The sequence below is a fragment of the Symphalangus syndactylus genome, chromosome 23 (genome assembly GCF_028878055.3).
Source record: "Symphalangus syndactylus isolate Jambi chromosome 23, NHGRI_mSymSyn1-v2.1_pri, whole genome shotgun sequence".
Lineage (NCBI taxonomy): Eukaryota > Metazoa > Chordata > Mammalia > Primates > Hylobatidae > Symphalangus > Symphalangus syndactylus.
This window is the reverse complement of record NC_072445.2, coordinates 63,593,634-63,620,808: the sequence shown is the minus strand read 5'-3', so window position 1 is coordinate 63,620,808 and position 27,175 is coordinate 63,593,634. Positions and strand designations below refer to the sequence as shown.

The following is a 27,175-nucleotide window of genomic DNA, read 5'->3' as shown; positions in this document are numbered from 1 at the left end:
CTGCACTCCAGCCTGGGTGACACAGAGACTCCGTCTCAGGGGAAAAAAAAAAAAAAAAGTGAACAGTGTATGTTCCATCTGTTCTATATATGAAAAAAAAAGTACTATGGAAGTACTTAAGTATATCTGAAAATGTTTTTAAATTTAAACATCTAATTTAGGAACTAAAATACAGGGTCTAGTCTTGGCAAGAGATGGTATGTGTGAGTTTTAAAAAATTATTTCATTATTCAAATGCACAAACCAAGTCAATTTTCCTTCATATCAAGGGTATGGATATCACTGTACTACAAGATGAATGCTATATATGAGGCTCGCCTATTACTGTATTTATCTACTGTACCTCGAAAATAACACATCATTAAGTAAAGGTTGCAATGTTACAATGCCACCATTTACTTCTCCCCAACACAGCCATGATACAGTTCTAGGCTGATGTGCTACAAATGCACTTTTAAGGCAGTAGTTCTTCCATATTTTTTAAGGTCTAAATTTGCCCTTTCCTCTTATCAAAATCACATTTTCTGAAGTTACTTGAAGTTAAAAACCTTATCACTATCAAGTGAAGCTTCTTTTCTTCTGATTTCTACTTTACTCCTTCCTTGAGGCTTCTACCTCTGAGGTCCCATTTCCTTTTCCTCTCCTGGGACAATGCTTTAGAGGGTGGATTAGCCCTGAAAGTCACCAGCTATGTAAGACCATGAAGTAAATGAGGAAGCTATACAACCAAAGCGAGATCCATGCTTTATGAACACATTATTCTCACACATCTGCGGACAGGTTTGATACACAAGATCCTTAAAGTCATTTTACATATTCTGAAACCAACTTGTTCAAAAGATGAATTCTGAAAACATAGTTGGTGTAGCAAATGAATATATCAAAACAAAGAAAAACTTCATCCAAATATTTACATTTTAAAAAGACATTTAAAAAATAGGCTACTTATTAAGTGTGCTTGAACAAACCATGTGTGGAATTGAATTCCATTCATTACGGAGTTAGTTTCTGCTAAATACTTACTGATGCTAGAGCAGACCCCTGGCATCTGAGGATTTAAGAGTTCAACTGTTCTCAATCTATGCTAAAAAAAAAAAAAAAATAAAACATGACAAATAATAAATTCTACATTTCCGAGGCACTAATTTGAACTTCAGAAGTGGGAGGGCTGATATGTAAGGCAAGTTATTTAGGAATGAAGAGGGCTGGCAGCTGTAACTCAGTGTGGTTTTGCAGCTGCCTGAGTTATTACCAGGTATTCCATAAAACTCTCTAGAGGCCATTTACATTTTGTAAATTCTGTAATTACACCTTACTGTATCATGCCCTAGTAGTTTCACAAACTTAGATATTCACAAAAATGTTTTGGAATATATTCCTTGAGAATGTGAAGGGTCTCCTATATTACATTAAACAAAAAACCATGCAGTTACTTAGAGCTCATAGAGCTTTTCCAAGTCAACTCCTGATCATAACAAAAGCCCAATTAAAAACTCAAACACTTTATATTACAGATATAGAGTTTATAATCCAGCAATGCCAATATAGGTAATTTGATATCTTAGCCCCTATTTGCAAAGTGATTAACAATTATACAATAACTTCTATCTGCTTTGGCTCAGATGTTTAAATATTTAAACAGTTTGGAAAGACTTTTTTCTGTGTGTATTTCGTTTTGTTTTTTGTCTGTGTGGGCATGAGCACAGGGGAGGTTATACTGAAATGGAGAATGAAGAGGTTCAGGAATTAAAGAGCCACTAAAATTTGACTTAACATTTTCTTATAAAATACATGTGGGAGAATATGGCTTAAAGACAAGAGGGGGAGAGCCTCTTAACTGTTCATACTATTTTACTTCACCCTCCATCCAGTCTGACAATAATGCCAAACTTAATTTACAATCTAGGGCAAGAGTAACTCTATAAGAGGATTTTATGAAGTACAATTTAATTTTGGTTCCAGTCTTATGCACTTAAGAACAATTTTTGGAATCTTTCAGATTAACTAAAAAGGTTATATCAACAAGCAAAACTCCCAAAAGATTAGGTAAGAAAAAATTAGTTAACTGCTTTAAAAATATCCAACTCACTTTCTTCATTGATTAGGAGTAATTGGGAAATATCTCTGTCCTGATGACTTGATTTTCTGCTTAGTCTGTGGACCAAAGCAACTTTTCTTTAAAAAGGATGCTTCTATTAAGGAGAGAAAAATTCTCTCTCAAAACAAAACAAAAAAATCTACACACAACCGAGTGAGTAGGTCTAAAATCACTCCGGAGCTACCTCTAGGTCAGAACTAGAGCAACAATGGACAACACAACACAATTTTCACAAATGTACTAGTTTCTTTTTGTTAAAAAAGGGGGTAGGATTAGGTTTCATATATTAAAGTCAGCAGAAATTTCATGTTTCACAATTTGTTGCCAGAGAGATCCCCAAATTCCTTGAACCCACTGGGAAGTTTTCTGAAGATGCGCATTAAACAGCAGCAAAATACTGAAACAATTCTATTGCTAAAAAGCAGCTACTTCTGCTTCTGCCTTTAGAATACTAATTGTAATACAGCAACAACAACAAAATGCTAATTTGTGCCATCAATTGAAATTTCAGCTATTCCAAAAATTGTTTTCTTTAAAACTTTTCAAGGCATGACATCAATCATCATAGTGGGTAAATATTAACTGAGTTTTGGGGGAAAAAATCAGAAAATGTCAAAAAGGAAGAGACAACAGCATTATACTTAGTATTCTAAAGACTTGTTTCAGGTAGTTCAACAATGATTCTGGTAAGACCAACTGCTCACATACATACACACGCACACACATAGATTTTAATGGTTTAAAAAAAAAACCAAATTTGTTACTTTAGAAAAATGAATGCAGTGCATTTTCAGCAATATTATCGCCACAGACTCTGATTGCTCAGTCCACACACAAGTAGTAGTTGCCTTCTATGGTGACATGGCTTCTCTGCACTAATTCCCATCAGGCCGAAAAATATTAGGGCAGGTTAAGTAAAGACCGAATTGTTGCACAAAGGAACATTTACTCATCAGATCCCACTGATCTCTTCTGTGCCCGTTTCCTGGGCAACCTTCTTGGTGAAGCTTTATCTGGAAGAAAAGAGAAAGTTTTAAGCTTGCCTATTGTAAGTATATTGAATTAAAAAGACATGTAAAAAGTATTTACCTTCAACTTTACGACTACGTTACACACACATGGATGAATACCATCTAATAATGAGTGCCTCCTATCTAGCTCTAGGTTTTAAAAACAATCTTTAACATAATCCTTTCAAGAGGTAACTCCAATTAAAATGAAACCGTTTTGCAGTTAGGGTGGGTAAGAGATTTAAACTTGGTTATTGTACTGCTGAAGACACTAAGCAAAATCTTGAATTCTATAACTTAACCAAGTTTATACATGCATAAGTAAACACTTAAAAACTGTTTAAAAGGTATGATAGTGACAGCTCAAAGAGACATGCTGGTTACAAATTAAAGATTTTGTATTTACAAATGCAGTCATGCAGTTTGCATAATTTTTCGGTTTCATAAATTTACCTGGAATAAACGAATAAACGAAATTAGTATTTCAACGCTAAAACAATTCTATGCACACAAGCTGTATCTCCTATGTTAGATTCTCAGTAGGGTCTATTTAACAGAAAATACATTTGTGGTGGGTTTTTCTACTTCCATTTGGTAAGAGGTGTCATGTGTAAGTTTCTCCAGAAAGTGAAAGCCTAGATGTATCTTCCCTCTATTATTGTCTTGTCTTACTTTCTGGGGGATACTTTACAGATTAGGAAGATTTTAGAATAAGTTAGAAATTACTTGTATAATTGTTTTTGTATTGATTTTGATTGGTTTTGCATTCATTGATTTCGTATTGATTTTTTTGGTATGTTTGTATACTGTAGAATAAGTTAGAAATAAAAATCATTTTTTCCAGTTAAAAAAAGCGAAGAGCTAGAAAGTGATTTTCACCAAAGTATGGGGCTTATCTGTAAGCATTTCATAAAATGGAAAAAAAAAAATCTGTTCAAAAAAGATCTCCCACCCCCAAAATTATGAGATCACCATGTCTAGAAAATGTGTAAATGTTTATCAAGAATATTTATTTTTTTTGAGACAGAGTCTCACTCTGTCACCCAGGCTGGAGTGCAGTGGCACGATCTCAGCTCTCCACCTCCTGGGTTTAAGCAATTCTCGTGCCTCAGCCTCCCGAGTAACTGGGATTACAGGCAAACACACTATCACACCTGGCCCAGCCAAGAATATTTAAAGACTACACATTTTGCTTCAAAGAAATCTCCTTAAGATTAAGGGCTAAGGCTGGGCACAGGATTACATGCCTGTAATCCTAGCACTTTGGGAGGCTGAGGCAGGCAGATCATTTGAGGTCAGGAGTTCAAGACCAGCCTGGCCAACATGATGAAATCCCATCTCTACTAAACTATAAAAATTAGCCAGGTGTGGTAGCACACACCTGTGATCTCAGCTACTTGGAAGGCTGAGTCAGGAGAATCACTTGAACCCAAGGGCCGGAGGTTGTAGTGAGCCGAGATCACACCACTGCACTGCAGCCTGGGCAACAGAGCAAGACTCCGTCTCGGAAAAATAAAAAAAGTTAAGAGCTAAAATATTAAGGCAGAGCCTACATATCACATGAAAACTGCCCTCACTTTTCAAGTGTGAAAAAAACCCCAGAAAACTGCTCTCACTACTTCATTAAGTAGGTTACCAATGGATGGTTTCAGGGGCCTTCAACTTACCTAAAACTGAGTTGTGAGTACAGACAAATGTTTCTGATGAAGAAAGTCTAGAACTTTTATCAGATTTTCAAAAAGGTTAGACTAGGAACTACTGCCCTTACAGATGACCAATCTCTAAATAATTTTTTTAAATGAGCAATATGCTGAACATAGTCTTTGAGGATTCAAAAAGTACTCTAAGATTTAACAGCCATCTGTGTGAGCATCACTGTTATATGCAGATGTGAGCTGGGCATGGTGGCTCACACCCATAATCCCAGCATTTTGGGAGGCTGAGGTGGACAGATCACTTGAGGCCTTAAGTTCAAGACCAGCCTGGGCAACATGGTGAAACCCCCTCCCTACAACAAATAGAAAAATGCAGCTGGACATGGTGGTGTGCGTCTGTAGCCCCAGTTATTTGGGAGGCTGAGGTGGGCGGATTGAGCCCAGGAGGTCGAGGATGCAGTGAGCCATGATCACGTAACTGCACTCCAGCCTGGGTGACAGAGTGAGATCCTGTCTCAAAAGAAAAAAAACCAGATGTGTAGCTCCCATGACTTGAGCTACCACTGATGCTATCTGTCCCAATGTTTCCAAATCTTGATTCACTTGTGCTCTGAAACAGAACTTTCAAATGTTTCCTGGACATCCTTATCTGGGAGCCCCAAAGGTTTTTCACACTCAGCATAGCTAATCCAAACACATCTCTCCTCATCCTTCCATGCTTCCCTTTCCTAGATTATGGGACATTAATGGGATCAGCTTTCACCCAGTTGCCTAAGCTCAGGATGCTCTTTCATTCCTCCCTCACTAACACATCCAGTCATAAAAAACCCCATCTACTCCACCTGTGAAACCTCCTTCTACTCCCTTTTACTCCCATCACCACTGCCCCAGCTTAGGCCCCAGTGACTTCTGTGCTTTACTGAAATCACGGAACTGGTAACCCTGCTTCCAGCAGCTCCTTTGCAGTCCTCCACAAAGTGATCCTAATTTTTCCTTTCTTTTCTTTTTTTTCTCTTAGAGATGGGAGTCTCGCTATGTGGCCGAGGCTGGATTCGAACTTCTGGGCTCAAGTGATCCTCTTTTTTAACATTTCCAGTAGCTGAGACTACATGTGCATACCACCATGCCCAGTTTACCATAATTTTTAAAACACAAAATTGTAATTCCTCTCCTTTAAAGTGGCTCTCTTTGACCTAGGAGTCAAAAGTTGATAGCATAGCTCATAAAACCTTAAAGACTCCTTCTCACCCAACCTTTCAAGACTCAGGTCTAGTGCTGACCTCCTCCTGTACTCTTGTTACTTTGTACCCACCTTTCATAAAGCAACTGCCATACTGCAATTGTTTCAAATAGACAGCTAGCTCACAGAAGCAATAGAGAAAACAATTTAAAAATGGAAAAGGACCTGAACAGCCAATTCACAGGAAAAGAAACACTAGCCAATACAGTCATCTCTATTATCTGCAGGAAATTAGTTCCAGGACTACTCCCCACCGCAACCCCACCCAAATCCAGGCATACTGAAGTCCCGCTGTCAGCACTGAGGAACCAGTGGATACAAAAAGCCTTCCCTGTACTTAGGTTTGGTATCCTGCAAAAACTGTGATACCTTTTTTTTTTTTTTTGAAATAGATTTTATTTTACTATTATTTCAATAGTTTTGAGGGATAGATGGTGTTTGGCTACATTGGTAAGTTCTTTAGTGGTGACTTCTGAGATTCTGGTGCACCCATCACCCAAGCCATGTATACTATAACCAATGTGTAGTCTTTTATCCCTCACTCCCCTCCTACCCTTCCCCGAGTCCCGAAAGTCCATGATATCATTCTTACGCCTCTGCGTCCTCAGAACTTAGCTCCTCAATGATTTCCTTTCCTCCCGACCCCCACATTTTTTTTTGAGACAGTCTCACTGTCACCCAGGCTGGAGTGCAGTGGCACCATCGTGGAGCAATCACGGACCTACCAGGCTCAAGCAATCCTCCCACCCCAGCCTAGGCGCACATCAACACATGTATTTTTTTTTTTCATTCTTTGTAGAGATGGGGTCTCGCTATGTTGCCAAGGCTAGTCTCAAACTCCTGGGCTCAGGCGATCCTCCTGCCTCAGCCTCCCAAAGTGCTGGCATTACAGGTGCGAACCACCACGCCCGGCCAAATATTGTATTTTTTATCTGCCTTTGGTTGCAGATGTGGAACCCACCAATATACCGAGTGTCAATTATATTGAAAAATCTGTATATAAAGTGAAACCCGGGCAGTTCAAACCTGTGTCTTTCGAGTCAACTATGAATATGTGTAAAGGAGCTGAACCTCATTCTTAAAGAAATGCAAATGAAACAGTAAGACACTCATTTTGTATACCGACAGATTAAATAGGCAATATTGTGCATGGCTGAGAACATAAATTGGCACTACCTTTTTTTTTCCCCTTTAGGAGGGAAATGGCGTCCCTTCCATAAAAATTCAGTGTATTTAATCTTAGACCTAGTTACTCTACCTTTAAGAAGTTATCCTACAAATTTATATATAAGAATATTCATTACAATATCATCTGTAGGAGTGAAAAAATAAAAGTAACCAATATCCTTCCAATACAGAACGGGTTTAATCTATCATGACATATATATATATATAAAAGAATATTGTCTAGTTGTTACAAACAGTTAAGTATACATGTAGTTACTACAAAGAGATAACCAAAGTATGAAAACTGAAGCTGTAGACAGCATGATGCAATTTGAACTAAATACTCACATAAAAACAATAGGCATATATGCTTATAGATGTACAGAAAATTAATGGAAAATATAAACATAATACCATTTATGAAAAATAGGGCCGGGTGTGGTGGCTCACGCCTGTAATCCCAGGACTTTGGGAGGCCGAGGCTAGCAGATCACTTGAGGTCAGGAGGTCAAAGCCAGCCAGGCCAACATGGTGAAACCCTGTCTCTACTAAAAATACAAAAAAAATTAGCCGGGAGTGGTGGCACACGCCTGTAATCCCAGCTACTTGGGAAGCTGAGGCAGGAGAATCACTCGAACCCAGGAGGCGGAGGTAGCAGTGAGCCAAGATCGCGCCACTGCACTCCAGCCTGGGCGACAGAGCAAAACTCCATCTCAAATAAATAAATAGCGTTAATGAAGTCGGGAACTGACTTATTTTTTTCACTTCTGTACTATTTAATTTTTTATAATGAGGCTGTATAGCTTTTATAATAAACGTTTTTAAAATGTCCTTCTACAATTGAAGAAACATTTCTATATTCTTTTATAAAGATTAGTATTTTAACTGAATATGTAATAAAACTGAAATGTATCTGTAAAGTAAATTATCAGGTAATATTTTAGGTTTATTCTTTCAAGTTATAGTGCGTAGTTTTTCTAATAAAGTGTAGTAAGAAAAACTGTTCCATTACTCATTAAACTTGACGTAAAATATTTACGTGCTATTTGAGAGCCCCCAACACTCTAGCAAAAACCATTAAAAAAATTAAATGCCTCACCTCTTCTACTCTGCACTGAAGCAACAGAAAGAAAAGAGACAGGAAATGGATTAGGAACACAGAAAATTCACACATTCATAAATAAGCTGCAGATCTGGAAGAATTTCTAAATTAAAGCATAAGAAGACTACACACTGAATAAACCTTTAAGGTCTTAATTAATCACTATACTAGATTCTACACAAGTAATGGAAAAGACGAATGTTAAGTAGTACTGAAAAAGCTTTTTTTAAAAAAACTAAATCTAAGATATTTAATTTCCAATTAAGAGAAAAACTTCCCAGCCAAGTCTGTAAGACTACTTACTGATTTGATTCAATGTTTCCTGAGGAATCCAACTCATGTCAACATCATTCTGACTTGATGTACCCATTTCTACTTTCTGTATGGGTCTCTTACGCTAAAAGAACATAAAGACATATTTTAAAGGAGTTCCATTATGTCATTTACTTAATATTTTTTTTTTTTTGAGACGGAGTCTCGCTCTGTCACCCAGGCTGGAGTGCAGTGGCGCGATCTCGGCTCACTGCAAGCTCCGCCTCCTGGGTTCACGCCATTCTCCTGCCTCAGCCTCTCCAAGTAGCTGGGACTACAGGCGCCCGCCACCACGCCCGGCTAATTTTTTGTATTTTTAGTAGAGACGGGGTTTCACTGTGGTCTCGATCTCCTGACCTCGTGATCCGCCCGCCTCGGCCTCCCAAAGTGCTAGGATTACAAGCGTGAGCCACCGCGCCCAGCCTTACTTAATATTTTTTAAAAAAGAGTTGAGGTCTTGCTATGTTGCCCGCCTGGAACTCCTGGGCTCAAGCAATCCTCCTGCCTGAGCCTCCCAAGTAGCTGGGACTATAGGCACATACCATCATGACCAGCTGTTTACTCTAATTTTTAAAACACCTATCAAATTACTTAATTTAAATATCTTGGTAAACAAGTTATATTCTCTTCCAGTCTTCCTAGAACATACTTCTACTCAAATACTTTATTAAAGGGAAGGAGAAAATCATGTCTAGTACTGATTATAAAGAATAAATCTTCATCACATTTATTTTCAGGCTTTAAAGACCTTTCCCCTTGCCATAAAGGTTCATGTTATTGTACCATTGGTGGACCAAATAAGAGTATCTATTTATACAATGACATTCTTTCCCTTTAGGAATCAAATTGTAATCAAAGAATACATTTATTTCTATATTCAATAAAATTCAGGATAACTGCTGATATGTTACATGCAGGCAGTTCCTGCATCGTAAGCTAAATACAATTAAACAGTTGGCACAGATAAAACAAAACGAAAACATAAAATCTCATTAAGCTAACCACCTCAATTTAAGAACTTCAAACTTTCTCTCTAGAGTATTTACAGCAAAACTGCTAGAAAGTAAAAATGAGTCATCATTTAGCCTTGCTTTAAAAAAACCCCAAGAAACCAACAAACCTCAGTTTATCTACATAAGAAACAGTGTTAATTATATAATCCGTAAGTTAGAACCTAAGTACATGCAGAGATAACTTAAAAATAGTTTCATTTAAATGGAAAAAAAATGGAGATGCAGTTATACCTAATATACAAATTTACAGCAAAAATTCCAACCATTATGACAATGAGGCAAAGCAAGTTTTAGAAATTAACATTTAAATACCAAGTATTTCTCTTTTAAAGAGAATGAGCTTATTAATAACATTCATTGTTAATTTTAATATAGATTTGACTGCCTGACTTAAGGCTTAATAAATAATCGCCAAAATGATTAGCAACTGTTTAGGGTCTAATGGATTATACTAACATATTTGATAAAATTTTTTATATTTTCCTACTGAGAGAAACAGTATAGGTTTTGTTTTTGTAGGCTGGAGGGAAGGAAAGGAGGAGGGTGAGTGAGGGAATGGGGAAGAGGAGGGAAATAAGGATGTAGTAAGGAATGAATCCAGAATGAGAACCATGACCGTGGCAGATCCTAGGTGTTACCATTTTATTACTCTAACCACAAAAACAGAATTTTGACTTACAGAACAAAAATTTTGACTTATTAGTTCTTTTTCCAATGAAAGGACACATTTATTAATTAAGGATTGTTTCTATAATTAAGAGTATTAACGCAGGCTGGGTGTGGTGGCTCATGCCTACAATTCCAACACTTTGGGAAACCAACATGAGAGGACAGCTTGAGCCCAGGAGTTCGAGACCTGCCTGGGCAACACGGCAAAACTCTGTCTCTACAAAACATACAAAAATTAGCTGGGTGTGGTGGCGTGCACCTGTAGTTCGACTACTCAGGAAGATGAGGTGGGAGGATGACTTGAGCCCCGAAGGCGGAGGTTGCAGTAAGCCAAGATCGTGCCACTGCACTCCATCCTGGATGACAGAGCCAGACTCTGTCTCAAAAAAAAAAAATTGAACAAAATATAAAAGCTAGGTTACCTGCAGATAAAATAGCATACCCATTAAAAAGTATAGTAAACAGAACAATAAAATCTGAGTTTGGGGAATAAAAATTCTAGCTTTAAGAGCTACAATACCAATCCAAAGGTAAAGATCACTCTGGAGGGCACAAAGGACACTAATTGTATGTGTGTATGAAAGTCTAAATGAGGCCAGGCGCAGTGGCTCACACCTGTAATCCCAACACTTTGGGAGGCCAAGGTGGGCAGACTGCTCGAGTTCAGGAGTTTGAGACCAGCCTGGGCAATACGGCAAAACCCTGCCTCTACAAAAAATTTTAAAATTAGCGGGGTGTGGTGGCATACATCTATGGTCCCAGCTAACCGGAAGGCTGAGTTCGGAGGATCACTTGAGCCCAGGAGGTCGAGGCCACAATGAGCCAAGATCACACTACTGCACACTCCAGCCTTGGGTGACAAAGTTAGACTCTGTCTCCAGAAAAAAAAAGAAAGAAAGTCTAAATGAATCAATTTACATATCCAAGGCTTCAGGTTTTATTTTAAAAAGGTACAACAAACTTCTAAGTATACAAAGTATACAAACCCACAGTGCCGGTATGAGGCCGAAGAACTAGATTGTGCTTAACTTAGGACTTAACAACTTTTGAAACACGGCTGTAAGAGGTGTTCATCCATAATTACCTTTCTAGATTCTAGGAGTTGATGAAGGCCAACAATAACCAGAAGCCCAAGACCAGCAAGGAACATATACATAAAGATTCTGGTATAAAAGGAGAAAATATGAACTGTCTTTAATTCAGAGGAAATACCACAGCTAATTACAACTATAATTATAACACATGATAGAAGCTTTCCAAATAACTTGTGGGGAAAGGAATAAAATGCTTCGTATTCAACTTAAATCCAGACAGTTAAGTTTTATAAATTACCTTTAAGAGCAATTAGTCAATAAAACAACCTCTATGATTGAAAACAGAATTACAATTTATGCTCTATTCAAAAGCTCAGTTTATAAAATAATTGCATTAGCTTTCATCTGCCTGGCATATTACATTATTTTGCACAATCCAATTTAAAAATTACCTTAAGTGAATTATATGTAAGTTTAGAGTAAAATAAGATTCATCATTCAGAAAGAACACTTACATTTTTCAAGATAAAATCTTCTAACTCATGCCTTCAATAGTAATTTCAGAGGCACGAGACTTAGTTTAGGCTGGTGAACAGTTTATAAGCATGAGGTAGAAAATGTAGATGAGAGGAAGGACAGAAAGCCAATACTAACTTTTAAAGAGATTCTTCCATCAGTTTCAACTATCCTAATTTGACTTTAATAGTTATAAGAATCATCTGAAGTATGAATGAATATCGTAAGGATTTCACCAAATCTATACAGTTCATTCCACTGTCAACATCTAAAAAAAATGCTGAAACAGGAGCACGCTTTCCAGTCTTTACGAGTAAGATCAAGATCTATATACTACAACTTTCACTTACGTTTCTCCATCTAACCCATCCTCTCTTTCAATAACTGTAACTGTTTGATTGAAGACTGCATCCTGGAATACATTGCCCTGTTTAAAAGAATAAAATAATCAGAAAAATCTAAATGCAATAAAGGAAAACATGTAGCAATACTTAAAACAGTTAGTCTAACAGATTGAATATAGCCTTCCCATCACTTAGAAGACTCAACAAAATCATATGTAACTGCAATATTCCGTGTCAGGGACTCAACACTGTTAAACACTTTCTCACATAAAATAAAAAGTCTCTGGGCTAGGTGAGGTGGCGTATGCCTGTGGTCCCACCTACTGGGGGGGCTGAGGCAGGAGGATTGCTTGAACCCAGGAGTTTTGAGTACAGCCTAGCAAACATAGCAAGATCCACACCTCTTAAAAAGTCACCAACTTTGCCAAAGTTGTCCCCTGAATTTTCTTCTGGGGTAGGGGTGGAGGTGTGAGGACCGAGAAAGTAAAATAAAAATGAGATAAAATGTGCAGAAAGAAACAAAGCTCACAGCATTCTTACGCCAACAGCTTTACCTTCTGTTATCTGCAATCCTTCAAAACAAGGAAGGAAGGAAGAGTACAGAGGCAGCTGCAGTAGCAGGTCATTTTAAGAACTAGATCGGAACAAAAGTTAAATTCATGTTCTAAAATGACAGTGGTGCTGGGCGCGGTGGCTCATACCTGTAATCCCAGCACTTTGGGAGTCCGAGGCAGATCACCTGAGGTCAGGAGTTCAAGACCAGCCTGGCCAACGTGGAGAAACCCCCTCTCTACTAAAAATACAAAATTAGCTGGGTATGGTTGCGCATGCCTGTAATCCCAGCTACTCGGTAGGCTGACGCAGGAGAGTCGCTTGTGCCTGGAAGGCAGAGGTTGTGGTGAGCCGAGATCACACCATTGCACTCCAGCCTGGGCAACAAGAGTGAAACTCCATATCAAAAAAAAAAGACAGTGGTCTGGAAACCAATTTCTTCATAATAAATGGGATGGTCACTTTGGGTATGAAAATATTTTTATGTTACGGTCTTGAAATAATTTTATCAGTTCACAATTTTAGTTTTCAAATGCATTAGACTCACTGGAGCAATACATAGTTATTCTTCACAAAGGTAGTACGTTGTCAAAACTGTCACTTATTGCTAAACTGTAATTATGTAAGTTTTACTTCAAGATCCTTCAATTTGCATTCCTCTATTGATAATTTCAGGAATAATACACAGATAAAAAAAAAGTGGTAGAGGTGAATTTAAAAGAAGGAACTAAAACTACATATACCTATTGGATTAAATTTTATTCTACTCAAAAACAAGGTAAAATCAGTAATTCTTTAAGCTACTTAACTATAGAGTTAATAACTATAAGTTATTATTTTGAGGACAGGATGAAAATACTTCCTTCTCTCTACTAAGTAATCAGGAAAAGGAAAACTTGATTGCAGCACTAGAAATGTAACTCAGACATAAGGTAAACATGTTAACACCAGGGTAATGAAAAGGTTGAATTAGCTTCCAAGAGAAAATAAAATTTCCTTGTCTGAAAACTTTTTGACAAAGGAATGGTTTAGATGTGCTCTCATTTAAAGGAGGAGCTATTTCTACTAGGTTTCTCTCATTCAGTCATTGATGACTGATATATAATATATATATTAAAAATCATAAGGCATCAGAGCTTGTATTAGGACATTTGGTTCTCCTAAATCAAAAACTAAATGATAAACCTTGCTGCTAAAACTACATTGAAAATATATGGTTCTATTTTACCTGTGAGTATATAAAATGATGGGAAAACAGTTATAGACAGTCTTTAAATTTACAAATAGAAGTAGTAAAATGGGCAAAATGCAAGCAACAAAAGGAGGTACAAAACAAATTATATGACAGATAATTTTTTCTTTTTTTGAGATGGAGTCTCACTCTGTTGCCCAGGCTGGAATGCAATGGTGCGATCTTGGCTCACTACAACCTCCGCCTCCCAGGTTCAAGTGATTCTCCTGCCTCAGCCTCCCGAGTAGCTGGGATTATAGGCGCCTGACACCATGCCCAGCTAATTTTTGTATTTTTAGTAGAGACGGGGTTTCACCAGGTTGGCCAGGCTGGTCTCGAACTCCTGACCTCAGGTAATCCACCCACCTCAGCTCCCCAAAGTGCTGAGATTATAGGTGTGAGCCACAGTGCCCAGCGACAGATCTTAACATCTGAATAAGCAGTAGACTCCATTGTGTGTCTTACTGCTCCTTAACATTAAGATCAGGCTCATAGCTTTACTTACATCTCCATTTTCACTTCCACTCCCACACAATAGCACCTTATTCCCCTTATCTCTGGTATGCATCACTTAACAGCATGTTCTAGTGCCTGTTTTCATCTATCTCCCCCACTGGATTAGACTTGAATAAGAGACAATTTATCTTTGCTTCCCTGGTGGCTATCACAGGTTCAACCACAAAACAGGCACCTGAATGAACAGACGAATTCTATTAAACAACATCACCGTCCCCACCCATCCCTAACTTAAACAAAAAGAAGGTTTAGAGGGTCTTACGTTCAAATCTTTGTAGTTCAGATTGATGACCAAACCGAAGGGTCGTCCGCCCATGGGTTCTGCAGGAATGAAAGAGTACTCAAAAGTTGCCTGTCTCTGGGGTGGCACTACAGTGTTCAGAGGAAGGGCTGTGAAATTCTGGATATAAAACTGGTAGTCCTGAGGATAACGGAATGAGGCATCTAAGGATTCAACAATAAAATCTTCTGTACCCTTGTTGGTAAAGCCTACCAGGAACTTCACAATGTTATTTGCTGGAAAATCTGAGAAACAAAACAGAGACAAGAAAATTAGAACACATGGAAAGAGCACAAAATATTTAAAAAGGCATTACTAATGGATTCTGGCACCCTTTCATGTGGACTTTGGTGTCAGAATCCCTTCCAATAGAGCACTCCAGCCACTCACTAACTAGAAATTGATTCAAGTTGCTGTATAGGCTGAAACCCTTTTGTCTGTATGCTAGCACTCCCACATAAGCATTCAAGTAAGTGTCTCAATTTCAGATCAGATCACATCCAAACCATGTGGTAAGAAAAGAGTTGTGTATTTCTGGCAGTGAAATAATCAAGCAGCAGGGTTACATGTGTTGGTGAAGTCACCTTCACCTCCAGCTTAGTGTTATCTGTGCAGATAAATAGAGAGAAGAATGAAGAAAAGATAAAGTCCAAGAGTTTCATCTGAAAACTAGTATCTGTTAGAACATAAAAATTAATCAGGCAATCCCCATCCACATTAAGCAATTAATCAAAATGCAGATTTGAAGGTTAAGACCGAAAGATGTAGCTACAAAAATAGAAGAAAAAAAGCATAATTATACTTCCTACAGGCATAAAGTTCAAAAGCACATGAGAATAAAACAGAAAATATAAGAAGACCAATAAAATTCATAATTTTCAATATTAAGTCTTCAATAATTATACTGTAGTCTACAAAGCTTAGTTTCACTGAGTACAGCACAGGCTGTGGGGTTAACAGATCTAGGTCTGGATCCTGTGTTCTCAAATCTATTTATGAACTGGGAGCCCTGACCAGTTTCTTAACTTCTCCAAACTTCAGTTTGACAACGACTACGCTCAGTGGGTTTGTTAGAAGTAAATAATACATGCCAAGTATTGAGAAAAGCACCTACCATATAGCTCTCAATAAATTATCAGCCACAATTATTTTCTTTTAATAAAACCTAGGCACTGGCTGGGTGTGGTGGCTCACACCTGTAATCCCAGTACTTCAGGAGGCAGAGGCGGGCGGATCATGTGGTGGAGATCGAGACCATCCTGGCCAACACGGTGAAACCCCATCTCTACTAAAAATACAAAAATTAGTTGGGAATGGTGGAGTGCGCCTGTAGTCTCGGCTACTCGGGAGGCTGAGGCAGGAGAATCACTTGAACCTGGGAGGCAGAGATTGCAGTGAGCTGAGATCACACCACTGCACTGCAGCCTGGCAACAGAGCAAGACTCCATCTCAAAAAAACAAAAAAACCTAGGCTCTAACCTAGACCATATTGGAAAAATTAAGTATCTCATTAATGGTTAACACTCAAAATGTGACAAAGGGCCAGGTGTGGTGGCTCATGCCTGTAATCCCAGCACCTTGGGAGGCCAAGGTGGGTGGATCACGAGATCAGGAGATCGAGACTGCCTGGCTAACATGGCAAAACCCCATCTCTACTAAAAATACAAAAAATTAGCCAGGCGTGGTGGCACGTGCCTGTAATCCCAGCTACTAGGGAGGCTGAGGCAGGAGAATCGCTTGAAACCAGGAGGCGGAGGCTGCAGTGAGCCGAGATCACACCACTGCACTCCAGCCTGGGTGACAGAGCGAGACTGCATCTTAAAAAAAAAAAAAAAAAAAGACAAAGTTATTTTGCTGTGGCAGTTTAAAAAAGTTTTGAAACATGATCTTTCTCAGGAGGCTGAGGCAGGAAAATCGATTAAACCTGGGAGGTGAAGGTTGCAGTGAGTCAAGAGGGGGCCGCTGCACTCCAGCCTGGGTGACAGAGCGAGACCCTGTCTCAAAAACAAAATCTTTGAAAAGGACAGTCAATTTCTAGTTAAACTAGGTAGTATTTACTTTTTCCCCTTAGTTTATTTTTTATTCTGTCTATATCATCTGCATATTCTCTTTAAATGCCAACAATATTACTTTACAGATATGGGTATTCAGATATATATGAACAAGCTCGTCATTTTAGAATTCCTACATCTGAATTAAAACTAATACTTCTGTATTACCTTCTCCTTTTACAAACAGTATAGTTGTATCTGCACTCGGTGAAGCTTCAGGTTCACCAGACACATCTTCTTCCTCTTTATCTTCTACCTAAGAAAAAGAACAATTAAGAGGAGATTACTATGGGAGAAAAAAAAAAATCATTATTTAAAAATAAAGATTTGGCCGGGCATGGTGGCTCATGCTTATAATCCTAGCACTTTAAGAGGCCAAGGTAGGCAGATCACCTGAGGTCAGGAGCTTGAGACCAGCCTGGCCAACATGGCAAAACGCTGTCTCTACTAAAAATATAAAAATTAGCCGGGTGTGGTGGCATGTGCCTGTAATCCCAGCTACTCGGGAGGCTAAGGCAGGAGAATCGCTTGAACCTGTGAGGTAGAGGTTGCAGTGAGCTGAGATTGCCCCAATGTGAGACTCTGACTCAAAAAAAAAAAAAAAAAGAAATAAAGACTTCACTTTATATTAGGAAGAAATATTGCTTCTCTACAGCTTTGCTGGGATTAGCAGTAAGAATTTCATCATACTTCATGAATTAAAACAGAACTTTTGGAGCAGTGCGTCTTGAACAGTAATGTGCATACCAATTCTTTAGGGATGTTGCAGATCTAATTCAGGTCTAGGGCAAAGCCTATCATTCTTTCTAACAAGCACCCAGAAAATGCCAAAGCTGCTGGTATTCAGACTATATTGTGAACTCCAAGGTTCTAGAACAGACCTTGGTAAACTTTTTCTGTAAATGGCTAAATAGCAAATAAAGCCTTGCAGACCATAAAGTCTCTTTTGCAACTACTCAACTCAACTCTGGGGCTACTGTGTGAAAGCAGCCCCAGACAATATGTAAATGAATAGGGCTAGATGTGGCTTGCAACCACATTTTGCCCACCCCTGCTCTCAAGTACCTTGTTAACAGCCTCCAGAGATTTCCATTCTAATTAACAAAATCTTCCTATGAGGATCAGTCACATAATTTTGAAAGAAAAAAAAAAAAGACTGTGACCAGAGATCTTCCTGGGGTGATAGAAACGTCCTAAAACTGAATTTATGTTGCAGAACTTGGTAAATTTACTAAGTGTATGTTTAAAGCAGATGAATTTTATGATACATAAACTGTATCTCAACAAAGGTTTTTAAAAATGTGAACAAATTTTATTTAAAACTTTAAACACAGTGCAGCATCATTTCTCCAGGTGTCAATATGGATTAGAGACAGTCACACCTTTGAAGTATCCAGACTTTTAATAAATTGAGATGCTTCAGGATGCCATTGTTTATTGGCATTTAACTTTTCACTTATATAAAATACTCCTTCCCCTAATAGATAAAACTTGTCAAGAGCAAAGATTATCTCATAATTTAAAAATCCTCCACCATCCAGCTCAAGCACTTAAGAGAGAATGCACTCAAACACTTGTTCAATGACTGTGAAACTGTGTTGTAAGTTATATTTTAAGTATCCTTAATGATTTCATTCATTTAGTAAGAGTAAGTTTCCACTTCTGAGAAAAGAGACCCGTAAGTAGGAAAAGAGACCAGAGACAGAGAGGCTGAAACCATAAATGACAGGGATAGAGAGGAACAGGATATATTTCAGCAAGAGTTAAGAGAAATCCCTGATATCTGATTAATGGGTTTTGGAATAAAAATAACGGAAGAAGTAACAAGACAACAGCTTGAATCACTGGAGCCATATCAAAACAGCAAAGAGTTTATGGAGATAGGACACATGGCAAATGATTTGGACATATAAAATGTGAAGTACTTATGGAGCATTCAGATGAAACTATCCTGTGAAGAGCTGGAAAAGAGCTACAACAGGTAACAACGGAAAACAAGAAATTAGGCAATTAGGTTGCTGGTGACTTTAGCAATGCTAGTTTTACTAGATATATGGGACCAGACCATGATAGAGAATAAATGTGAAGTGAGCAGAAGAGAAAAGCTATCCAAGTTTCTCTTTCAAGAAGCCACTGGTGTTGGTAAAGATAAGTGGGTGCAGCAAATGTGGATGAACAGTATAAGCACGTGTGGCTTAACAGAATCAAATCACTGAGGAGGATTAATGCCTGACCGTTACAAAAGGAAAGAATAACAAAATTCCGCAGGAAGAGATGAACACAGGTGGAAGGGTTAGCCTTAGAAGAGAACAAGGACAACTCATTATTAAGGAGAAAATGCAGAACGATGGGTGAATAATATATTTGGAAGTAGAAAATACAAAATCTGATAGAGTTCATGCTTGATGGCCTTCTTCACTTTCTAGCACTGAAGGCAATGTTGCTGCCAAGACTGAAAATTCATTTAGGAATTTAAACATGGCAAATGTTTGCAACACTGATTGTGGAAAACTAAGTAACTCATTTATCTTACAGCTATTCAGCAGTATAATGCTTAGTATCTGCTACCCGGTAAAACTCCAAAATATTACAGCTATTGCAAACAATCTCCAGAGGAGAGTATAGAAATTGGTGGCACTGGTTGCCTACAGGGAGATGACTTCATGGCTGGAAGGCATGCAAGGAAAACTTTTCATCATATACTCTGTACCTTGTAAGTTCTGAGCCATTTGAATATATCATCTATTTTAAATAAAAATTTTTTTTTTGAGACGGAGTCTCGCTCTGTTGCCCAGGCTGGAGTGTAGTGGCATGATCTCAGCTCACTGTAAGCTCTGCCTTCCGGGTTCACGTCATTCTCCTGCCTCAGCCTCCCAAGAAGCCGGGACTACATACAGGTGCCTGCTACCACACCCGGCTAATTTTTTTTGTATTTTTAGTAGAGACGGGATTTCACCATGCTAACCAGGATGGTCTTGATCTCCTGACATCGTGATCCACCCGCCTCGGCCTCCCAAAGTGCTGGGATTACAGGCGTGAGCCACCGCACCCGGCTAAATAATTTTTTTTAAGTTGGCTAGTGTTATTACTACTACAGCTCTTGTTTTAATAAAAATAAAAACAAAAACCTCTATCACTTCTATGGGGAGGACAAAAAAACCTTTCAGGAATGATGGCAAGGTCCATTGCGACCCAGTTTTACAGAGTAAAAGAATGAATAATCAATGGGTTAGAAAAGCCCAAGCTGACTAGGCCAGGCGCAGTGGCTCATGCCTGTAATCCCAGCACTTAGGGAGGCCGAGGTGGGCGGATCACAAGGTCAGGAGATCGAGACCATCCTGGCTAACACGGTGAAACCCCGTCTCTACTAAAAATACAAAAAATTAGCCAGGCATGGTGGCGGACGCCTGTAATCCCAGCTATTCCGGAGACTGAGGCAGGAGAATGGCATGAACCTGGGGAGGTAGAGCTTGCAGTGAGTCGAGATCACGCCACTGCACTCCAGCCCGGGCAACAGAGGAAGACTCTGTCTGGGGTGGGGGAGGGGCGCAGGGGAAAGCCCAAGGTGACTTTAAAAAAAAAAAGTTTGCCCTCAAAAATTCTAAGCCAATACCTGCATCTAAACCAGTTGTTGATATCTTAGATCTTATGAAAAACCCCCTTTTCCTTCACTTGACTCCAGGACACTGGCCCAGTGGCAAAGGATCCTTCCATATCTCCCAATTGCTTGATGCCTTGGCAGCTGAGTATAGGGTGATACAGAAATCTTGGGAACAGCAGCAGTAGGTGAACTTTCTAGCTCATTCAGTTCTGGAGGTGACTTCTGTAGCAGCCTTGGCTTTGAGGGCCCATCTTTCTTAGACAGTCCACACACAAGCCTACCCCTGCTGGTATGGTCTAGTCCAATGGAAGGTAATACTTTTCCTGCCTTCTATTTCAATCTACTGTAATTAGTTTCTGATTTGAGATAAGTAACAAAGCAGAGGGTACTAACACTTTTGTACTAATTGGCCAGGGTAGAAAGTGGATAATCAGAGTTGTTCTTTTTCCTCTAATGGTTCACAAGGCAGGAGAAATTAAGGTATGGAAAAGTTCTGGTCAATGACACAAGGCTATCAAGGATCTAACAGTTCCCTTCTCTACTCCCTACCCTCTACTTATTTATTTAATTTTTTTTTAGAGACAGGGTCTGACTCTATCACCCAGGCTGGAGTGCAGTGGTGCACTCATAGCTCACTGTAACCCTGAACTCCTGGGCTCAAGTGATCCTCCTGCCTCAACAGTTAGGATTACAGGCACAAGCCACAAAGCTCAGCTAATTTTTTTAGTAGAGATGGTGTCTCGCTATGTTGGCCAGGTGGTCTCAAACTCCTGGGCTCAAGTGATCCTCCTGTCCTGGCCTCCCAAAGTGCTGGGATTACAGGCGTGCCTCATGGCGTTCGGCATCTCTCTTCTACCCTCTTCCTCTACAGTAAGTACATTCCAGTGCCAGAGAGCACAAGTAATTTCATATAATTGGTAACAACGATATAATCCATCACTAAATTTCAGTACATGCCCAAATTTCAGTGCCCCAAATACCATCTTTAATCCTAAATTCCTAGATGGATTCCCTTCCAACCATCACTCTAAGTTATCTTACCACAACTAGTCAATTAACAACAATGCAGCAGAAATGTATGAATCTAGTTAAAGCTGTTCACTTAATGCAGGCTGGGTTGAAGATGCGGAGTCTTAACATAAACCCTCAAGGTATGTGTATACATACATATGAAAGGCTTGACTCATAGATAATCAGTAAGGAGTTCCTAAAGAGGGGGAAATTAGGAGAGTTCACAAATTACTAGGGACATCCTAGCCAGATAAAACAGTAGGTGCAGAAGCATAAAAATGGTAACTCAAAAACACCAATACAATAGCAACAGATTTGCTTCGTTGGAAGACATATTCCATAAAAATGAAGGTAACTCAAAAAAGAAGCAGAAATCTACATATAAGAATAAATATGTTGATACTGAAATAAGAAAATAGGGAACTAGTGGTTTAATTTTGAAGGAAATGACAAAATCTGGAATCATGAGAGGTTCCAGGTTCAAGTATGACACGAAAATAGAAAGAAAGAAAAAAAAATGTGTAGGATGGATTATAGTCGTTCCAGAGAGGAAATAAAATTAGCTAGATGCATGCTGTAATGATCCCAATTCCAGCCCAATATTCTTACTGTTGTATTACATAGTAAACATTTCGGAGCTGAACAACTCTTAAGAGATCTTCTCTAACCACCTTATTCTTCACTGGATATATTTTACATACTGATTGTTGTCTGCTTCTCACCCCCTGCCATTAAAACACATATAACTGCCCCAAAAACAAAGTCTGAAAGAGCAGAGAAAATATCTGGTTTGCCCACCCAGCACCAAGAACAGTGCCTGGCACATAAGGATTCAGAAATAAAACAAGCAAGCAGAAAGAATAAAAACAAAGTAAAAGCAAGCAAGCAAAAAAGAAACTGAGACCCACAGAGATAAGTCAGAAAAGTAAGCAGCAGGTATTCCAAATCTATGAAACCATGAGGTCCAGTGCTATTTCTACTATGCTGTTACCCTTCTAGACTCATGTCACCACGATCCTGAATTGTTAACTATTTCATGTCTCCTTCCCTGTTCCAGAAAATACTTATGCTCTATTCTCAATGACTGGTGCCTATTCTCCCAACTTCAATTCACTTTGATCACATTAACAAACCTCTAAAAGCTGGGATTTTAAATTTTTGTATAAGGATAAGCTCTAGGCCAGGTGTGGTGGCTCATGCCCATAATCCCAGTGCCTTGAGAGTCTGAGGCATGAGGATCATCACATGAGCTTGAGCCCAGAAGTTTGAGACTAGCCTGGGCAACATAGCAAGACCCTGTCTCTACAAAAAAAAAATTACAAAAATTAACCAGGCTTGTTGGGGCATGACGGTAGTCCTAGCTACTCAGGAGGCTGAGGCAAGAGGATCACTTGAGCCCAGGAGTTCGAGGCTGCAGTGAGCTCTGCTCACGCCACTGCACTCCAGGCTGGAGAACACGGCAAGTCTCTGTCTCTAAAAATAAATAAGTAAGGATAAATTCTAGATGCATTATTGATACAGTTTCGCTGTGTCCCCAGCCAAATCTCATCTTGAAGTGTAGTTCCCATAATCCCCACATCGTGGGAGGAACCGTGGGTGGTAAATGAATCATGGGGATGGTTACCCCCATGCTGTTCTCATGATAGTGAGTTCTCACAAGATCTGATGGTTTTTATAAGAGGCTTTCCCCACGCTTTGCTCTGCACTTCTCCTTGCTGTCACCATGTGAAGAAGGACATGTTTGCTGCCACTTCTGCCATGACGGTAAGTTTCCTGAGGCCTCCGCAGTATGCTGAACTGTGGGTCAATGAAACCTCTTTCCTTTATAAATTACCCAGTCTTGGGTATGTCTTTATTAGCAGCATGAGAACAGATTAATACAATTACATACATTTTACATATATTAAATGGTATCTAACACTAACCAAATCTGTGGGTTCATCTTCTTCTACCTCAGCTTCATCATCTTCATCCTCAATTATGGAATCTTCTACTGTTTCTTCATCCTCTGTAAGATCTTGTGCCACTGCTAATGAGCCTAATGGTAAAACACAGAAAAAGCAGTTAACCTTTACTCTGGAATACTAATTTTTTTTTTTTTTAATACCAGGTATAGGCAAAAAAAAACTTCCCTTGGACTAACAGAATCTCCCAGTTCACCTGAATGATGCCAATTACAATGCATCTAAGAATACTTATATTTTCTTTTACTAGTAGTCTTAACAAATGCATGTCAATTTTTTTTTTTTTTTTTTTTTTTAAGAGACAGGGTCTTGCTCTGATGCCTAGGTTGGGAGTACAGTTATGCAGTCACAGCTCACTGCAGCCTCCAACTCCTGGGCCCAAGTGATCCTTCCATTTCAGCTTCCTGGGTAGCTAGGACTAGAGGCGTGAACCACTGTTCCCTGCCTGCATGTTATTTTTAATGGAAAATGTGGTTTAACTTCAAAAAGTGCCCAACAGATGGAAAAATGAATGGCACAAACTTTTAGTTTGTGCCTTGAAGCACAAAGAACTTCAAGCAACTTTGTTAAGCAAATTAAGGAAAATAATTTTTTGCAAAGGTAAGAAACTTCTAAACGTAATCCCTGTCATTAATGATATAACGCAAACTAAACAACCCCCACGTTTAAAAGAAAACAGCATTCTTGGCCTGTGGGGCTGCTCATGCCTGTAATGCCAGCACTTTAGAAGGCTGAGATGGGTGAATTACTTGAGGTCAGGAGTTCAAGACCAGCCTGGCTAATACAGAGAAACCCCGTCTCTACTAAAAATGCAAAAAATTAGCTGGGTGTGGTGGCACACACCTGTGGTTCCAGCTACTCCAGAGGCTGAGGCAGGAGAATCGCTTGAACCCAGGAGGCAGAAGTTGCAGTGAGCCGAGACTGTACCACTGCACTCCAGCCTGGGCGACACAGCCAGACACTGTCTCAAAAATAAATAAATAAATAAAAAAGCATTCTTAAGTTCTAATGTTCTATGTAGGAAATACTGTTATCAGAGGTGACTACAGCTGAAACTCTTAGAACTTCATAGTTTGTAAGCCAAGGAACAAATATCTGTATCATATCCATGGTAAAAACTGGCCTGCACGAAAAACATTGTTTAGTAAAAACCGTATTGGTAGCTTCAGGGTTGAGAGCAAAGAAAGAATCCAATTATTTTTGCATGTGGCTTCAAACATGTTTTAAGGTATTTCATTTTTCTCAAACTCAGTGTTACAAAGTACAGGTATAATGCAAAAAAAAAAATGTAAACCACAGTTTAATAGACAATAGTACTCTAAGTAAATCACATTATATCTATTTCAGGCAAGACCCTAAAAAGAATTTCAAAGTTCTAGTGTCTTCCAACGTCTCTCAGAAAAAACGATGATGTGGCAATTCTGTGGAGAAAAAACATGGAAAGGGAAGCGTGTTTTTACCCAGGAGAAACAGTTAAGGACCATGCATTTTCAGTCTTTTCCATGTCTTTCAGTTCTCACTGGCTGCTAAGATTTATTGCGAAATATTAAAGAACACTGAACCATGCATTATGAACTAAAGAGATTTCACTGCCTGCTGAACAAAGACTAAAAGAGTGCATTCATAACTTACAAGTCCTTTTGAAAAACCAGTAAGAAAAATACCATGTCTGACGTAGCAATTTAAAGTCGTGGTTAAATTTGAGCACTTTGGAATATAAAGGTCTTTCATAGATATTAAACCATTTTATTATTTTAATGTTAACCAGTAACAATTTTGTCCCCATGAAGTCTAACAGTCTTCATTCAACTGGAAAAACCGAACAAACAGAAAAACCGTTACTCATATAAATGTTTACAAGATAATGAATTGATGCTTCTTGAAAGTTTTTACAACTTGAAAATAGTTATAGTTCTAAAACTAAATCTGGCCGGGCGCGGTGGCTCACGCCTGTAATCCCAGCCCTTTGGAAGGCCGAAGCGGGCGGATCACGAGGTCAGGAGATCGAGACCATCCTGGCTAACACAGTGAAACCCTGTCTCTACTAAAAATGCAAAAAAAAAAAAATTAGCCGGGCGCGGTGGCGGGTGCCTGTAGTCCCAGCTATTCGGGAGGCTGAGGCAGGAGAATGGCATGAACCCGGGAGGCAGAGCTTGCAGTGAGCAGACATCGAGCCACTGCACTCCAGCCTGGGCGACAGAGCCAGACTCCATCTCCAAAAAAAAAAAAAAAACTAAATCTACATTTGTCAAGTTTTCTTTTAAAAAGCTTAACCAGCAAACGACTCCTAAAGTAAAAGAATCTTGTTAAACCTGCAGATGAACTCATTAACAGTTCTGTTTAATTCTCCCACCTGGTTTTCTAGCCATTAAACAGAAGCCAGTCACTTCACTTATCGCGAAACAACTCGATACCTGTCACTACCGTTAAGACACACAGCTTGCTTAAACTTACAGAATGAAAGGAATTCTAGTGCTTAGTCAGAGTAATTATTTCACTTTACAAATTAGAAAGTCGAAGTTCATGACAAAACCTGGGCAGGAAGTCAAGTTGTCACATTTTTATATTCTGCTAAGTTATTTTCACACTTAACTGCTGGGTTAATTGTTGGAAAGAATAAATCTATGTATCAAAAACACTCGAAGTAGGCCACATTTTTTCAGCACAATACGATGCTTCCACAAACAAAAAATTGTTCCATGGAAAGAAAAGGAGAGGAAGAAGGCAGAAAAGTAAGGGAGACATCCCACAGGGATTCTTCAGTCCGCTTGGCAGCAGGGGCGGAGAACGGGGGTGACGATGGGGTAGTTTTTCTGAAATCAAGCCTCCTAGTAACACATACGGGTCAAGCAGGGGGTGAACGAGGCAGATGACCATTAAACAAGACACTCTGATGGTTCAGATGTGTATAAAACAAGGGTTTTGGCAAATGAATGAAGACGGACTCCCGGCGTGGAAGCTAAAGACACGTCAGCCCTGAGCGCGAGGGGCTGGGGGTGGAGCGGAGCCGGAGGCGGCCAAAAGAAACAGCCCGGCTGCGGCGCGCTCGGAGCGCAGCCGTGTCCAGCGTCTCCTCGCCTCCTCCTGCAGCCGAGGACTCTCCAGTTCTGGCCGCTCCTGAAGGTAAGGTCCAGGGCAAGACGAGCAAGCCCAGCCCTCGGCTGGCCACGAAGCAAGGTCGCCCGGGCACGGCCCCGCGCTCCGCGTGCAAGGGGCAGGCCGCAGCGGGGTCTCCAGCGCCCGCGGGGACCCCTGCTGCTACGAGCCTTGGCTTGGGGAGAGGGCGGAGAGAGGCCAGCGGGGTAGACGCGGACCCCAGGCCCACAGCGGCCACCGCCTCCAACTTCAAACTTGCCATCACTGGCATCTCCTTCCTGGCCATCCCCCTCCGCACACTCCCCTAGCCTCACCTCTGGGGCCGCCTCGGAACAAGACAGTGGCAGGGAATACGAGCAAGAGAAGCAGCAGCAAGCGGGGGAGGAGTCTCATGGCGCTGCCGGTCCAGTGTCCAGTTTCCGTCCGCTAAGGCTCTCGGCGGCTCCGGCGGTAATGGCGCTACTCTTCATCCGGGCTCCGGGCGGCGAGGGGCGGGACACGTACCACGCACGGGCCTTTGCCACGCCCCTCCCCTGAGCAGAGACCGCCGCCGACGTGGCTGCTGAGCGCCGAGAGGTAGGGAGAGCAGGCCGCCCGGAAGTCACGTGGCCGGCTGCTGGCCTCTCTGTGGCTCCCGCGAGAGTCCGCCTTCCGCCGTAGTTGCGAGCCGGCAGCTTGCGGTTAGCCGTACTTTCCGCCCGGTTCTTTACTCC

At 40.0% G+C, this 27,175-nt stretch overlaps 1 protein-coding gene across 4 annotated transcripts; it reads right to left on the bottom strand.

Annotated features, from left to right (window-relative positions):
* Positions 1–731: 731 nt before the first annotated feature.
* On the bottom strand, positions 732–27,175 carry SSR1 (signal sequence receptor subunit 1). Of its 4 annotated transcripts, XM_063632943.1 has the most exons (9): positions 26,777–27,058; positions 23,328–23,440; positions 16,959–17,046; positions 14,722–14,984; positions 12,167–12,243; positions 11,351–11,429; positions 8,576–8,669; positions 8,270–8,284; positions 732–3,111 (listed from the first exon to the last, which is right to left on the bottom strand). In XM_063632943.1, exons 1-9 carry the CDS (start codon positions 26,853–26,855, stop codon positions 3,044–3,046), a joined length of 876 nt encoding a protein of 291 aa, XP_063489013.1. In that variant the 5' UTR covers positions 26,856–27,058; the 3' UTR covers positions 732–3,043. The 4 variants fall into 4 exon arrangements, with proteins under 4 accessions (XP_063489013.1, XP_055120696.2, XP_055120697.2 ...); XM_055264721.2 differs by lacking the exon at positions 8,270–8,284 and having other exon boundaries at positions 26,777–27,175; XM_055264722.2 differs by lacking the exon at positions 8,270–8,284 and having other exon boundaries at positions 14,722–14,780; positions 26,777–26,985.

Excerpts from the sequence above, each read along its gene's own strand:
- SSR1 (XM_063632943.1), bottom strand. The coding sequence starts at position 26,855 with ATGAGACTCCTCCCCCGCTTGCTGCTGCTTCTCTTGCTCGTATTCCCT. Across the intron at positions 23,441-26,776 it reads GTTCCGAGGCGGCCCCAGAG|GCTCATTAGCAGTGGCACAA; the intron begins GTGAGGCTAGGG and ends TTTTACCATTAG. Across the intron at positions 8,670-11,350 it reads AACTCCTAGAATCTAGAAAG|CGTAAGAGACCCATACAGAA; the intron begins GTAATTATGGAT and ends ATGTTCTTTTAG.